General features: G+C 39.8%; 1 protein-coding gene across 1 annotated transcript in view; it reads left to right on the top strand.

The window, feature by feature from the left end:
* The window catches only part of WNK3 (WNK lysine deficient protein kinase 3), a 109,561-nt gene that overhangs the window by 22,266 nt on the left and 69,769 nt on the right, over positions 1-17,526 (top strand). The window contains exons 2-4 of the mRNA XM_045578305.1: positions 3,373-4,017; positions 14,789-14,961; positions 16,578-16,798. Of these exons, the coding sequence (XP_045434261.1) occupies positions 3,490-4,017; positions 14,789-14,961; positions 16,578-16,798 (922 nt within the window). The 5' untranslated portion in view covers positions 3,373-3,489. The remainder of the gene's footprint in view (positions 1-3,372; positions 4,018-14,788; positions 14,962-16,577; positions 16,799-17,526) is intronic.

Genomic DNA, 17,526 nt, shown 5'->3' with positions numbered 1-17,526 from the left:
TTCTGAGAAATGCATTGTTAGGTAATTCATCTATGTGAACATCATAGAGTATACTTACACAAGCCCAAATGGTATAGCCTACTAGACACATAGGCTGTATGGTGAATGTGGTCCGTCTTTGACCAAAATGTCATTGTGTGGTACATGGCTGTAATTCTTATCTATGTCCTAGTAGTGTTATAGGCAAATTTCTGAGGGTTATCATAGATCCTTCCTTTCCCCTCAAAACCATATTCACTCAGGCAATAAACCTCAAATTTAGAACTTCCTTTCTTGAATCTATCCCTCTTGCCAATATTTTCATTCACACATCAGCATCTCTTTCCTGGATTATTGCAGTAGATTTCTAACTGGTCTTATTTTATATCTGCTCTCTGTCTTCATCTGCCTGCTTCTAAAGTATGTGGTACCATTCATACACTTAATCCATGCTGTCTCATGACTTTGCTTGTGATCTTCCTTCTGCTTGCATCGGGGAATTTTCTTTCTTTGAGACTCAGTTCCAGCAACTCTTCCCGTAGACCTTCCTTAGAGTGTGGACTTCATTCTTTTGCATATAGATATTTGATGAAAAGAAGGTTCTTTCCCCATTGAAATGTCTTGGCACCCTTATTAAAGATCGATCATAAATATGTGGGTTTATTTCTGGGTTCTCTGTTTCATTCCATTTATTTTTACATCTATCCACATGCCAGTACCACTCTCTCTATATTTTTTTAATATATTTTATTGATATTTTACAGAGAGGAAGGGAGGCCTGAAACATCGATGAGAGAGAAACATCGACCAGCTGCCTCCTGCACACCCCCTACTGGGGATGTGCCCGCAACCAAGGCACATGCCCTTGACCGGAATCGAACCCGGGACCTTTCAGTCCACAGACCGACGCTCTACCACTGAGCCCAGCCGGTTTGGGCTGTACCACTCTATCTTAATACTGTAGCTTTGTGGTAGGTTTTAAAATTCGAAAGGATGAGTCCTCCAACTTTGTTCTCTTTTCAAGATTGTTTTGCCTTTGGCTATTCTGGTCCCTCAAAGTTTTATGAGTTTTAGGATCAATTTGTTAATTTCTGCAAAGAAACTAGGTGGATATTGATAGGATTTATGTTTAATATGTAAACAATTTAGGGTATTTCTCCCCATTTTGTTTTAGTTAAGGATTGTTATTCTCAGGTTTCAAATTTGATATTTCTCCGTATTTTTTTTTTATTGTGACAAAAAGTGCCTTCTAAGGTGTGTGACATAATAATAGACAGAACTTAACTTTGGGATGCATGTTTATGGTGAGAAGAGAAGAATTTTCTTTCTTTTTAAAAAAAATATATTTTATTGATTTTTTATAGGGAGGAAGGGAGAGGGATAGAGAGCTAGAAACGTCGATGAGAGAGAAACATCAACCAGCTGCCTCCTGCACACCCCCCCCCGCAACTGGGGATGTGCCCGCAACCAAGGTATATGCCCTTGACTGGAATCGAACCTGGGACCTTTCAGTCCGCAGACCTACACTCTATCCACTGAGCCAAACCAGTTTCGGCGAGAAGAATTGTCTTATTGGTAGTTAGACTATTCATTTGAAAAACCTTTTTCTTAGACGATCATGTACTTTACAAAGTGGTCCCTGAAATATTTTGCTATACACTTGAAACTAATGCAAAATAATATTGAATGTAAACTATAATTTTAAAATAAAATTTTAAAATAACTTTCTTTATATGTTCCACGTATTTCCACATATTCTTTGTGGAAAATGTAAAAAAATACAGAAAAGCAGAAAGTCCATAATTATACAATTCAGAATTAATATCATGTATGTATGTATATATGAAGGCTTATTGTATATATTTCATTTAACCATATAATATATAGATGTCTTTTAATATTAAAAGATAGTGGTTTTTAAAAAAATACTGTATCCATCTCATTTTGAGATATTTAATTAAATCCCTACTAGGTTTATGTTTAGTTACAGTTTTTTTCCAAATTATTAAGTGCTGTAATGAATGTCTTTATAATTAAATCTTTGCACAAATTGACTATTTTCTCAGGCAAGTTCCTGTAAGTAGAATTGCTGGTTCAAGAGAATGTGTATTTTAAAGTGTTTCTTAACAGATTTAGTATAGTGTTTTAATTTTTTCGTATTTTATGTTAATGTTTTACAGTAGTTTCTGCTAAAATCGAAGGCAAGCTCATAAACATGTATTTGTGTACCTCAAAGCTACAATTGGATGTTCATAGCAGCATTATTCATAGTATTCAAGAGGCGGGAACAGCCAAAACCGGTTTGGCTCAGTGGTAGAGCATCGGTCTGCGGACTGAAGGGTCCCCGGGTTCGATTCCGGTCAGGGGCATGTATGTTGGTTTCGGGCACATCCCCAGTAGGGGATGTGCAAGAGGCAGCTGGTCGATGTTTCTCTCTTATCGACGTTTCTAGCTCTCTATCTCTCTCCCTTCCTCTCTGTAAAAAATCAATAAAATATATATTTTTTTTAAAAGGAGGTGGAAACAGCCCAATCCATTGAGCAGATGAATGGATAAACAAAATGTGGCATACAGCATACACACAATGTAATATTGTCCAACCTTAGAAAGGAATGAGATTCTGATAATATGCTACAACATCAGCGAACCTTGCAAACATTTTGTTGAGTGAAGTAAACCAGACACAAAAGGACAAACACTATATGATTCCACTTAGATGTAGCACCTAGAATAAACAAATTCACAGAGACACAAAGTAGGATCGGGATTACTAGGGACTGGAGAGATGAAGAGTTATAGTTTAATGGACACAGTATTTCCATTTGGTATGATGAAGTGATCCAGGATGGAGAATTCTATTAATAGAAACAAATCATGGTGATGATTGTACAACATTGAGACTATACATAAAGCCACCGAAGTGTATGGTCAAAATAGTAAATTTGATATTAAGTATATTTTGCCACAATAAAAAGACTACCATCGGATTCCAGAATTTTAGACGAAAAACAATTACTGAGGAGCAATGTGCTTGTTTTAATTATCGTGTGTTACCTTTTACCTTGTAGCTAAGTGAACTCAGGTCTAGATACTTGTTTTAAATATGATGGATTGATAGATGGCACTGAGAACTAGGTTCCTAACCAGTATCCATTCAATCTGAAGACTTACTGAGCTGTATGCCAAGCAGCCTGCTAGGCACTGCAGGTTACAGTGGTAAACAAGATAAGACATAGTCCCTGGAGCCCGCTGGTTGCTAAGCTTGGACAGAAAAAAAAAAAAGAACAAACTTCTTATTAAGAAAAAATGGATTAAACAATCAGGTGACTTGTTTTCTCCTTAATGATTTCCTTTGTGAGGTAATTTTAAAATATCCCTTTTTCCCCCTTTCAGGTTACTATGGAAACGTGACCACATAAAAAGGAAGTCCATTCTGATCATTCTGATACCTGAGATGTAACTGGACTGAAGGACAGCGCAGGGAAATTTGCAGTGCCAACCTTAATTACCATGGCTACTGATTCAGGGGAGCCAGCCAGCACGGAGGATTCTGAGAAACCTGATGGGGTTTCGCTGGAAAACAGAGTCCATCAGATGGCAGCCACGCTGACCGTGGAGAGCAGACTGAAGGAGAAAGGCAGTGCCATCTCCGCCGGGGGCGAAACCGTCGAAAGGAAGAGATTCTTCCGAAAGAGCGTGGATGACAAAGTTGTGGATTCTCCCTCCAAGGATGCCGAGAAGGCGAAGACAGCAGCAGCTACTCCAGGAGGAGAGATGCTCCCCGCAAACGTGCTAAGAAGCGAAAAAGAAGCCAAATTCTCGCAAGGGTCAAAAGCAACCTCAGAAGCCTCCAAAGATTGTCCCAAGGAGAAAAATGAAAAGGAGATGGAAGAAGAGGCGGAGATGAAGGCCGTGGCTACTTCTCCTAGCGGCCGCTTCCTGAAATTCGACATCGAGCTGGGCAGAGGAGCATTTAAAACCGTGTACAAAGGCCTGGACACGGAGACCTGGGTTGAGGTCGCCTGGTGTGAGCTGCAGGTCGGTATATATAACCTTCCTGGTTTTAATCAATCCCAGCTTTAGTGAACCCGGTCTTCTGAGCGATCCAGGATCCAAACGCATCCGAGATTAAAATAAAATTAAGCGCTCATCTCCCCACCTCCCAAAAACGATGCCCTTTTCCTAGATCCTCTTAGAACCTCACGCCAACTATTTTTCTGTTCCATGGCTTTGCCCCCTGGTTTAACAAGGGAAAACGCCATGATGTCTTTCTGTGGGAAAATGCTCTGAATTTATCAACGTTAGGAAATTCCTGAAACTCTCATTTTTACAACTTCTTCCTAAATCTGTGCCTCCAGACTTGATATTCTAAGTGCTGGAGACTGTGGCATGTGAGCCATAGATTCTGCGATATCTCCCTTTCCTCTTAACACATTTTTGGGGGTTCGTGGACTGTTTTTTTAGAACAGGAAATGCTTTTCTTGGTTCTTGGAGGGCTTCTGTTAGTCTAAACTCCCACATGCCTTTGTGTTTTCCTTGAAGAGGATCTCTGGAAGAAATAATCAGCAGAATTCACTGAGGTTAGTCCAGTGCAATGTGCTTAGGAAGGAGAAACGAAAGCAACAGGACTGCAGTTGGATCAGCTTGATATTTGGTTCCGTAACAGATGTTTATGTGGACTTCTAACTCACGAATGACTACCGAGGGGGTCAAGTATCACAGAAGGAGTTATAATAACAGATGTAGGTCAAATATAAGGAAAACCTTTGTGACCTCCGTCATCTCCAGAGAAGTGGTCAGTTTTCACTGGAGATGTGTAAAATTAACAGAATAAAGCCAGTAATTCCAGGCAGGTGATTGTAGTTCAGATTCTAGTGGGTGTGTCTGATTTCCCCCTTTCTGAATATGCTACAGGTTGCCATTGAGATAGGTTTGAAATTTAAAGCTTTTTTGTTTAACACCAAGTTTCCAAACTGTACTCTTTGTGAAAGTCAATGATTGCTTCATATGCAGACTCAGGAGTTTATTGTCAGAGATTCAAATTCAGCAGGTCTAGGTGGAGCGCTAGACGGTAATTTTGGTTAAGGACTTTTACCTAGGTTGCAGGTTCAATCCCTAGCCCTGGGGCCCTGGTTGGGGCAGTTGTGACAGTAGATGTGTCTCTCTCAACTAGGTCTCTCCCTCCTTCTAGCTTTCTAGAAGTGCAGAGACTTACACAAAATCTCCAGGAGATGGGACCTAGGAAGTTACTCTCTCAACTAGGTCTCTCCTTCCTTCCTTCCCTCCCCCCTCCCTCCCTCCTTTCCCCTCTGTGTAAAAAAGCAATGGAAAAATAGCCTGGAGTGAGGATTAACAAAAACAAAGCAAAAAAACAAAGTGTTTTGAAAGTGGGAAATCCCTTGATGACTCTTTGGAATGCAAACAATTTAGCAGTAGAGCCGTTATAGTAGTTCCTGAAAAGTGCATGCAGGTAGGGGGTTTGCTTGAGTTTCTTCTCACCCCCTTTTTAATCCTTGAAGAATTTTATCAAGTCTGTGTCACAGTAGAAATATTAGATAATGCGAGGAAACAAACATGAAAACCACCTGAGGCCCTGGCCCGTGTTGCTCAGTTGGTTGAGCATCCTCCCATGTACCCAGAGAGTCCGCTCAGGGCATTCCTTACCCCCCACCCCAGCCAAAGGAAAGACAACCACCTTAAATTCTAGTACTCTGAGGACGCTTTAAACAATTTAGTATATTTTTCTGGACCCTTTTGCATAAATGTATATATGGCTTTTTGTGTATTTTTCTCTAGCACAAATTGGAATCAAACGATAAGCTTTTATAAAACCTTTTTAAAACCTATCACTGACATCTTTTCATTACCAGTAATTACACATTTACGTCATTATTTTACTAGGTGCCCTTATAAGTTATTTAATCAGTCCTCTATTATTGGACATTTAGATTTTTCTCCAGCGTTTTACCATTATAATCATGTTGTGGTCAACATCCATATATATTTATTGGGTATTACGTACATTTTAATCTCACCTCTGCATCTTCAGGGATACTCTGTAAATGGGGAAAGTCATTTCCATTCCCTTGGTAGCAGGCCATATAGTAAAGCTAGGTCAAGTTATTTTGCAAATTATGCATCTATCTATGCTAAAGGATGTTTAGGTAAAAGTTGAAGAAAATGTTCTAGCAGTAGACCTGCCTCCTATCATTCGCCTGGGGAAAGACTGAAAGATCCTATAAGTCTTCCTAGCAAAGCTTGTTGGAATTGTATGTTCCCAGGCCTCATTCCAGACCAATGAATCAGAATCTGCCGCTTAGTCACATCTGCAAATGATGAACTGCAGAGTTTGAAAAGCACTGAAATAAGGGACCAGTTCCAAGAATTAGCTGAATCAGAGGAGGAAATCCCTGAGTACACTTAACATGAGCTTTATATTTTATCCAATCCTAGAGGCCTAGTGCACAACATTTGTGTACTGGAGGTTGTCCCTTAGCCTGGCCTGCCCCCTCTCACAGTCCGTTTAGGGAGCGGGCCTCAGCCAGCAGGCGGACATCCCCCGAGGGGTCTTTAGCACTGCCACAGAGGTGGGAGAGGCTCTCACCACTGTGCTCCCCAGCTGTGAGCCCGGCTTCTGGCTAAGCGGGTTCCCTAATGGTCAGTGCAGGTCATAGTGACCAGTCATTCTGCCATTCAGTCTATTTGCATATTAGCTTTTATTACATAGGATACTGACTCCTGGCACTTACTCCAAACTTTCCAAATCAAAATCTCCAGGAGATGGGACCTAGGAAGTTACTTTTTTAAATATTTTTTTTTTATTGATTTAGAGAGAGAGGGGAAGGGAGAGAGAGACAAACGTTGATGAAACAGAAACTGATCAGCTGCCTCATGCACACCCTTACTGGGGATGAGCGCACAACCCAGGCATGTGCCCTGACTGGGAATTGAACCTTTGACCTCTCAGGTGCCTGGGATGATTCTCAGCCAACTGAGTCACAATGGCCAGGGCCCAAGAACTTATTTTTAAAATGTTCCCCAGGTACAATAAAGATTTAAAAAATAAATTAAAAGTTCCCTAGTAATTGGATACAAAGCCAGATTTGAGATTCTCTCATGTGCAGCAAATGTTATAAATTATATAAAATACATTCTAATTTAGACAGAGAACAATAATTGCAATTTTCTATTATGAAAGGAATGTCAGAATTAGTGAACTTAGTTGATAAAATTTTGGGATATTATTAATATTTCATTTCCTGCATATTTGGAACTAAGAAAAACTAACTTATTTTTTTTTAATTTCTTTATTGATTAAGGTATCACGTATGCCCCCATTCCAATCCCCCACCTCCCCCACTCATGCCCCACCCCCCTGTTGTCCTTGACCACTGGTTAGGCTCATATGTGTGCACATAAGTCCTTTGGTTGATCTCTCAAAACTAACTTATTTAGAATATCAGAAGGATATGCTTAATGATTTTTAGAGAGAGGGAAAGGAGAGAGAGAGAGAGAGAGAGAGAGAGAGAGAGAGAAAGAAAGAGAGAAACAGCAGTGTGGGTTGGTTGCCTTTCATACGTGCCCAGACCAGGGATCAAACCCCAACCTAGGTATGCGTCCTGACTGGGAATTGAACCCCCAGCCTTTTGGTTCAAGGTCGATGCTCCCACCCTGGCCGGGGTGGGGCATCACTTTTTAATTACTTTCCTGTGAGTACTCTGCAGTTTATAATGGATAATTTCTCATATTTAAAAAAAATAAAGTGTTCTTTATCATATAATTAAACCATTTTATAGAAAAACACCCCAGCTAGCGGTTTAAATTATTCTAGATTCTTTTCCATCTAAGTTTCTATATGTGTGTGTAATATAAAAAATTGGTATGTCCACTAACAACGTGGCATACACTGAGTGGCCAGCTTATTATGCGTTCAGAGGTCATCATAATCGGGCTACTGAGTGTATATTCTATTCACTAATATCATTTAAATTGTAAACCATATTACATTCACACCACCTCTTCTTATCCTTCTCCCCTGAAATTAGGCAATTCCGTTCTTTTTAAAAAAATTTTTATCTTTTGCATGTTTAATTTGAAATTCACAGATCAACAAAAAGTTTGTATACCTTTTCTCTTGGTGGCTTGTCCCCTTCCTGGTGGACATTTGAGCCTTGTGTGCAAATTCTTAAAAGCACCAGCCACATCCATTTGTTTAAACGACATGGGCTTTATGGCAGCGCCAAGAACCAGGAGAGAGATTTTTACTGCTGATACTTGACTCTCAGGATGTTAGAAACAAGCATGCAAACAAACAAACCCTTTGATGTAGGTCAGATGTAGGATTAGGCCATCCACAACTGCCTTTGAACAGTTTGTCATTTTTTAGGGTTTCCATTCTTGACTTTTTATGCATTCCCTGGAAACTTTGACCTATTGTTCTTTGTAAAGAACTTGCTAAATTACTTGGTAATTCCTTGGTAAATTGGTAATTTACTGCGAGTGAGGGCTTTAAGACCTACTTCCTGTTTACAATGCTATTTATCTAGTTCATGATATTGAATGACCTGGTCACATGTGGCTGAAACTGCTTAGTAACTCTCAGGAGGAGTCAATCACAGGTTGTTGTTTTTTTTAATTTCCTTTTTAAAAAAAATATATTTTATTGATTTTGTACAGAGAGGAAGGAAGAGAGGTAGAGAGTTAGAAACATCGATGAGAGAGAGTCTCTCTCATCTCTCTCATCATTGATGTTTCTATCTCTCACTCTCTCCCTTCCTCTGTGAAATCAATAGAAATATATTTTTAAAAAAGTATACACCAAAGGCAGATGCTTTCATAAAATGACAGTGTGAGAGCAGCAGGAGACAGACAGACTTGGTCTCTGAAATATTCATTTTCCCAGTTATATCAAAGGGTTAGTTTTGAGCTATCTGCTTGATAGATAACAAATTGATACATGTATTAGGCTGAATAATTGCACCTGAAAGATGTCTGTGTCCTAATCCCTGCAACCTATGAATATATTACCTTACAATGCAAAAAGGACTTGCCGAAACCAGTTACGCTCAGTGGATAGAGCGTCAGTCTGTGGACTGAAGGGTCCCAGGTTCGATTCCGGTCAGGGGCATGTGCCTTGGTTGCGGGCACATCCCCAGTGGGGGGTGTGCAAGAGGCAGCTGGTCGATGTTTCTCTCTCATCGATGTTTCTAGCTCTCTCTCCCTCTCTCTTCCTCTCTGTAAAAAATCAATAAAATATATGAAAATGCAAAAAGGACTTTGCAGTTGCAGTTAAATGAAAGATCTTGGTAGATTTCCCTGGGTTATCTGAGTTGGTCCCGTGTAATAACAAGGGTCCTTATAAGAGAGTGGGAAGGGAGGCCATAGTCAGAAGGAGATCTCATGATGGAAGTGATGCAGTTGTTGGAAGCAGGCAATGAGCCAAGGAATGTGAGCAACCTCTAAAAGCTGGAAAAGGCAAGGAAACAGATTCGTTCTTCCCTCAGGCATCCAGTGGGAATGCAGCCTTGCCAACACTTGACTTTGGTGAGATTCATTTTATTTATTTTTTATTTTTAAAAAATATATTTTATTGATTTTTTTACAGAGAGGAAGAGAGAGAGAGATGGAGAGTTAGAAACATGGATGAGAGAGAAACATTGATCAGCTGCCTCTTGCACACCCCTCACTGGGGATATGCCCGCAACCAAGGTACATGCCCTTGACCGGAATCGAACCTGGGACCTTTCAGTCCGCAGGTAGACGCTCTATCCGCTGAGCCAAACCGGTTTCAGCAGATGAGATTCATTTTAGACTTCTGATCTACACAACTGGAAGGTAGTAATACATTTGTGTTGTTGTAAGCAACCGAATTTGTGGTGATTTATTACAACAGCAATAGGAAATGAATAAAATGCACACAGCTGCCATTCATTCATTTGTTCATTCATTCATCAAATAAATATTTAGTGTCTGTAATGTGCCAAGACTGTGCTAAGTGCTAGGGACATAATGGAGAAAACCAGACCCATGCCCCATTTTTATCAAGTGTAAGTAGAGGGAGTTTATAATTGGTAAGAAGACAGTTTGGAGATTGGAATTAGTGAAAATCGGATGAAAGGGTTGTTAGAATATAGGTTTGTTGATGGAAATGGTAGGGTTGGGAGTAGCAGGCAACAGAGTAGCTCTCCATTACTACATGGTTTTCTCTCTTTAACTTTTTATTCTGAGATAATTTGCTACTAACAGAGGAGTTGCGAAGATAGTCTAGAAAGTTCCTGTGTGCCCTTCACTCAGTTTTCTCTTACGTTAATATCTTAACCAGAGACAGAAATTATTGTTAGTGCAATACTATTAACTCAAGTTAGAACTTATTTGGATTTCCCCAGTTTTTCCACTGATGTCCTTTTTTAAAAATATATATTTTTTGATTTTTTACAGAGAGGAAGGGAGAGGGAAAGAGTTAGAAACATTGATGAGCCGAAACTGGTTTGGCTCAGTGGATAGAGCATTGGCCTGCGGACTGAAAGGTCCCGGGTTCCATTCTGGTCAAGGGCATGTACCTTGGTTGTGGGCACATCCCCAGTAGGGGGTGTGCAAAGGCAGCTGATCGATGATTCTCTCTCATCGATGTTTCTAACTCTCTATCCCTCTCAATAAAATATATTTTTTTTAAAAAGAAACATTGATGAGTGAGGAATATCAATCACTGCCTCCTGCACACCCCACACCAGGTATCGAGCCTACAACCTGGGCATGTGCCCTGACTGGGAAAGAACCTCCTGGTTCATAGGTCAGTGCTCCACCACTGAGCCATGCTGGCTGGACCCACATTGCATTTAGTTATGTCCCCTTAGTCTCTTTCCTTGTGTTCCATGATCTTGAGCTTTTGAAGAGTATTGTTTAGCTATTTTGTAGAATGTCCCTTAATTTGGGTTTGTCTTATGGTTCCTCACGATTAGATGTCAGCTATGAATTATGGCATGGATTCCACAAGAGGGATAATGCCTCTCTCAGTGCATTATAGTAGTGGGTAGATAGTGTCGACTTGGATCACTTGGGTAGGGTAGCATATGATAGATTTTCTGTACTATTAAATGCATATTTTTATATTAATATCTTGGGGTATATACTTTGAAACTTTACAGATATCTGTTTCTCCTCAAACTTTCCCCTGTTATTTTGGCCCTCATTGGCGTATTTCCCTGTAGTGAGATTTACTGTGGTATTAGAACGGTGATTTTCTATTTCCCACATTCCTTCTACATTTATCTTTGGAATTACCTCTGTTTTATGTGGTCTCTTCCTAAATATGAAAGTTATTAAGATGCTTTCCTTTTATCATATACTAGAGGCCCGGTGCACGAAATTCGTGTGGGGAGGGTGTCCCTCAGCCCAGTCTGCATCCTCTTCAGTCTGGGTCCCCTTGAGGGATGTCCAGAATCGGACCTAAATGGCAGTTGGACAGCCCTCTCACAATCCAGGACTGCTGGTTCCAAACTGCTTGCCTGCCTGCCTGCCTGCCTGCCTGATTGCCCCTAACCACTTCTGCCTGCTGGCCCAATTGCCCCTAACTGCCCTCCCCTGCAAGCCTTCCCCCACAACCTCCCTCCCCTGCAGGCCTGGGTCCTCCCCTGAATGCCTGGTTGCCCCCAACTGCCCTCCCCTGCCTGTCCAGTCACCCCTAACTGCCCTCCCCTGTAGGCCTGGTCCCTCCCAACTGCCTTCCCCTGCCGGCCTGATCTCCCACAACTGCCCTCCCCTGCTGGCCGTCTTGTGGTGGCCATCTTGTGTCCACATGGGGATGGCCATCTTTGACCACATGGGGGAGGCCATCTTGTGTGTTGGAGTGATGGTCAATTTGCATATTACCTATTTGTTATATAGGATAGCCAGACTCTATTATATGCTGATTTCTTGATTAATTCTTTGGCGTTACCCTTTACTAACTGCCATTGCCCTTGTGTGTGTTTATTTCATTTGACTGTAGTTCTGGGGTGCTACTTAGTCTCTCCATGGCAAGTGGCTTGTGAGTGAGGTATCTGCAGTCCTTCTGTGAATATTGTTTCTGAGAGGCAGAGTGATCACCTGGAAAGTGCATGGGCTTCAGAACACGGCAGCCCTGGTTCCAACGTTGCCTTTCCCGTTTGGTACCCTGGACAAGCTAAGCTACTTAACATTTTGAAGCCCTAGTTTTTCCCTTAAAAAGAACGAATATTTCTAATATACAAAAATACTAAAGAATAACACAGTGCAGCTTGTGTACTTAATACTCAGCCTGAGAAACAAAATCTTAAGGGTTAGAGATAATGCTTATAAAGCCTGTGATACATGTCTGAGTGGTCATTAAATGACAGCGATAAAATACTGAGCAATGTCATATTTATCCAGGCTAGGCATTGACTGACTGCTTTGTAAAGTGAGTGGTGTGTTTTGAAGCCTTCGTAGTATTCATCCTCATTTGAACAAGTTCTTTTGTAGTACAGCCTTTAGAATATGTTGATTTCTCCCCCCTCTTGCGTTTGCAGAAACGTATCCATGTGCCCTCTGACCTGATTCTGTACTTCATTGTTGGTGTTTGCATTAAGACATAGCTGATAAGGCTAGAGTTTACCTTTTGGAAATGAAATGCTTCTTATCTTGAATAAATACATATGCAGGTTACTCATGTTGGTTTTGTGCCTTGCTTCAGGAAAGGTTTTGTGTACCTTTTAAGCATGCCATATATTATGATAGATTAAGTGTTTAGTTAACATTCATAGAAGGACAGTAATTCTTTTTAAAGTAGTGTTGGAGTAGTTGAAATCTATTCAGTGAATTTGTATTTGACCTCTTATTATATTTATCAGCCATATAAATTAATATCTATAACACTAAAACATTGATACTTTTTTTTTGGGGGGGGGTGAGGGCTGACATTACCTAGAGACAGTAAGATTAAAGGATCATTTTTGTAGACTGTAATTTTCCTAGCTTCTGACTATGTCAACTCCATTATCTTTCAGTGATCTCTCGTTTGCCATTTGTGGGTCATCATTTCTTTCTTGTGTAAGAACTCTTCATTGGCAGTGTGTGAAGGTTACTGATTAATGAGAGAGAGAGAGAGAGAGAGAGAGAGAGAGAGAGAGAGAGAGAGAGAGAGAGAGTTTGAGTTTAGAGGAGAATTATTATAGTAGCTGAAAGCACTCCTCTGGATTTGGGTGTGAATTTGACAGGTTTACTTTCCACTCTGAATTAGAATGGACCTTTGAAGACCTTGGCCATACCTTTTTTAAAGAAGATTTTTAAATTGATTTTTAGAGAGAGAGGAAGGGAGACGGAGAGAGAGAGAAACATCGATGTGAGAGCAGACAATGAACCCACTACCTTCTGCACACCCCCTACTTAGTCTCAAGCCCATAACCCGGTCACATGCCACGACTGGGAATCGAACTGGCAACTTTTCCTTGCACGGCAGGATGCCCAACCAACTGAGCTACACTGGCCAGGGTTTGGCTGTACCTCTTTAGTGGAATTTTACCTTTTGTAATATGTCTGAGACAGCAGTTACAATTTTGTAAAGTTGTTTACCCTGAATGCTGACTCCTTTAAATTCATAGGATCAAAGGATAAAGTGAAGTATGTAGCTTATCTTGGCACATGACTTGTGCTTGCTAATTTCATCAGAGGGCATCAAAATTTGTTCATTATTCTTCAGAGCAGATCTGCTGACCTAACACAATGGAAAGACTTCTAGCTAATTATAGGGACAGTGAGGACTTATTCGTCATGTTAGGTTAGACAGAAAATCATAAACACTTGTTTTTAGACACCTTCTAAGTTGAGCATTTCTTACTTTTCCTTTGAGTTCCTTAACTTTTTAAGTTTTTTTTTTCTTCCAGAAATACAATTGAAATATAATATTGACATATGATAAGCTTAAAGTGTACAGTGTATTGATGTAATATATTTATCTATTGCAGTATGATAGCCACCATAGCATTAGCTAACACCTCCATCATGTCACATAATTATCATTTTATTGTGTTGAGAACAGTGAAGATTTAGTCACTTACTAATTTTATTTTTAAAATGTTTAAGGCGTGAACTGGTTTGGCTCAGTGGATAAAGCGTCAGCCTGCGGACTCGAGGGTCCCAGGTTCGATTCCAGTCAGGCACATGTACCTTGGTTGCAGGCACATCCCCAGTAGGGTGTGTGCAGGGGGTAGCTGATTGATGTTTCTCTCTCATCAATGTTTCTAACTCTCCCCCTCCCTTCCTCTCTGTAAAAAAATTAATAAAATATACTTTTAAAAAATACTTAAGGAGCTTGTACAGTGTTTGTCTATGTCTGTCTAATTTATCTCACTTAGCATGCCTTCAAGATCTATCCATATTGTTGCAAATGGTAGGATTTCCTTCTTTCTTTTCCAGCAACAGAAATTTTATTTATTTTTACAGTTTTATTGAGATATAAATGACATATAACAATGTATAAGTTTAAGGTGTACAACCTAATGACTTGTTATATGTATATATTAAAAAATGATTACCATAAAAAGTTAACTTCCAAGATATGTTTTTCAAGGTATTGGTTTATTATGCAGGTGGGTTTATAACAGTTATTAAATGCAGCAACTGCTGCATTGCTGTATGGGAGGAGTCATAATCACTAACAAGGGATGTCTATCAGTGATTGTATAGAAAAGAATTGTCAGGCAAAAATAAGTACATATATCAATAAGTACAATAAAGTAAAGCACTCATTTGAGTGGTATTAAAAACGTGCATGAGAATTCCCACGCTTTAATTTGGAATTTATTTCTTCATTCAGGATCGGAAATTAACCAAAGCTGAGCAGCAGAGATTTAAGGAAGAAGCAGAGATGTTAAAGGGTCTCCAGCACCCCAATATAGTTCGATTTTATGATTCGTGGGAGTCTACGTTGAAAGGAAAGAAATGCATTGTATTGGTGACTGAACTTATGACATCAGGGACATTAAAGACGTAAGTTGATCCTGATAGTGTTAATGGTCATAGTTTTTGGAAATAATTTTCAGAACCATAAAAGTTGCTTGTAAAATAACAGTAATTGATTAAAGAATTTGTAGCCGAAACTGGTTTGGCTCAGTGGATAGAGCGTCTGCCTATGGACTGAAAGGTCCTGGGTTCGATTCTGGTCAAGGGCATGTACCTTGGTTGCGGGCACATCTCCAGTAGGGGGTGTGCAAGAGGCAGCTGATCGATGATTCTCTCTCACCGATATTTCTAATTCTCTATCCCTCTCTCTTCCTCTCTGTAAAAAAATCAATAATATATTTTAAAAAAAGAATTTGTAGAATCTGAATTTAGAGACTATGTATCAGAGCAGGTTAAAAATTATGATAATGAATTTTGTTAGAAAATACAATGTTGTGAAATTATTTGTGGGGTAGCATAGGATTTTAGAATTAGAAATCATAGAAATAATATAATGTGTAAAAGATACTGAAAAATTGGCCAGGTTCACATATCTAATGAGCTATTTACTATGTGATTATAGTCCATTGCTTTGTTTCTGGCTAGTTTTTCATTTGATGGTTTAATCACTTATTTGTAACTATTAAATGTGGGGTATACTTCCTCTGTTTCCTGGCATCCTTGCTCTAAAATTTTACATAGTTAAAGCCTCTAGTGATCTATATAAACAGTTATTAGGAAGTAGAAGTGGACTTTTCAATATATATAATTGATTTCAGAGATGAGGGGAGAGTGAGAGAGATACAAACATCAATGATGAGAGAGAATCATTGATTGAACCTGGGACTTTCAGTCCACAAGCTGAAACTTTATCCACTGAGCCAAACCAGCTAGGGCGAGACAGACTTTCTTTCTAAAATTGTGCTGCCATTTCACAAAAGGCCACTCTGCTTAGAATGATTCTTTTCTTTTTTTCTTTTTTTTAAATATTTTATTGATTTTTTACAGAGAGGAAGAGAGAGGTATAGAGAGTTACAAACATCGATAAGAGAGAATCATCAATCACCTGCCTCTTGCACACCCCCTACTGGGGATGTGCCCACAACCAAGGTACATGCCCTTGACTGGAATCGAACCCGGGACCTTTCAGTCCGCAGGCCGACGCTCAATCCACTGAGCCAAACTGGTTTCGGCTGATTCTTGTTTTGAATTAAAAATACTAAACTTGGTAGGATTCTTTTCTAAGAATGAGGCCTTAGATTTAGAATTTTCTTGCCATAATAAACAATAAAAAACAACTTGGTGCCCAGCGGCATGGCTCAGTAGTTGAGCGTTGACCTATGAACCAGGAGGTCACGGTTTGATTTCCAGTCAGGGCACATGCCTAGGTTGTGGGCTCGATCCCCATGCAGTAGCCAGCTGTTCAATGATTCTCTCTCATCATTGATGATTCTCTCTCTCCCTATCCTTTCCTCTCTGAAATTAAAAAAAAACAACACACAACTATATATTTTAAATAAATAAATAAAAAACCAACAACTTAGTGATGGTAATAGTAGTATGGCACATATAATTTCTGCTAGCTTAAGTGATTTACCCTAATACTGCTCATATAGTAAGTTAGTTATGTTTATTAACGTGTGGTCTTTTGTTTCTTTATATAGGTACTTAAAGCGATTTAAAGTCATGAAACCAAAGGTCCTAAGGAGCTGGTGCAGGCAAATCTTAAAGGGGTTGCAGTTCTTGCACACTAGGACTCCTCCTATTATCCACCGGGATCTCAAGTGTGACAATATTTTCATCACGGGACCTACTGGATCGGTGAAGATTGGTGATCTAGGCCTGGCTACCTTAATGCGCACATCATTTGCTAAAAGTGTCATTGGTGATTAACATTTTCTAGTTGATTGGTTGGGTAAAAAGAGTTGTTGATTGTATTTGTCTAGAACAGGGAGCAGCAAACTACAGCCCATGGGCCAAATTTGGCGCTGCTGCCTATTTTTATAGATAAAGCTCTATGGAGCACAGCTATACCCACTTGCTTGTGTATTGTCTGCGGCCGCTATTGTACTACAATGGCAGAATTAAGTAGGTGTCACAGAGACCGTATAATGGCAGAGCCTGAAATATTTACCATTTGTGTCTTAATGGAGCAGTTTGCTGCCCTCTGACCTAGTATGTGAATTTGTTTTGAAATATTATATATTGCCTTATTTTTGAGATATCCTACTGTATTTTTTCTTTTGTGAGATATATTTTAAATTATTGAAAGTTTCTAAGGACTTAAGAAAGCTAATTTTCTAATTTAATTATGAAAATTTTCAGTAACTAAAAAGGTTAGAAATGAAAACAAATTTTAGTGATCATGACCTAATCTTGAGCATTACAGATTGTACTTTATCAGTACACAAAATTAATGAAATTCTTTAAGTGCTTTATGTAGATACTAGAGGCCTGGTGCACAAAATTTGTGCACAGAGCGGGGGAGGGGGTGTCCCTCAGCCCAGCCTGCACCCTCTCCAATCTGGGACCCCTTGGGGGATGTCCCACTGCCGGTTTAGGCCCAAAACCAGGGATCCGGCCTAAACTGGCAGTGAGACATCCCTCTCACAA

Source organism: Pipistrellus kuhlii, unplaced genomic scaffold (assembly GCF_014108245.1).
Source record: "Pipistrellus kuhlii isolate mPipKuh1 unplaced genomic scaffold, mPipKuh1.p scaffold_m20_p_95, whole genome shotgun sequence".
NCBI classification, from domain to species: Eukaryota; Metazoa; Chordata; class Mammalia; order Chiroptera; family Vespertilionidae; genus Pipistrellus; species Pipistrellus kuhlii.
Note: the sequence above shows the minus strand (reverse complement) of the source record. Positions and strands in the feature narration are given on the sequence as shown.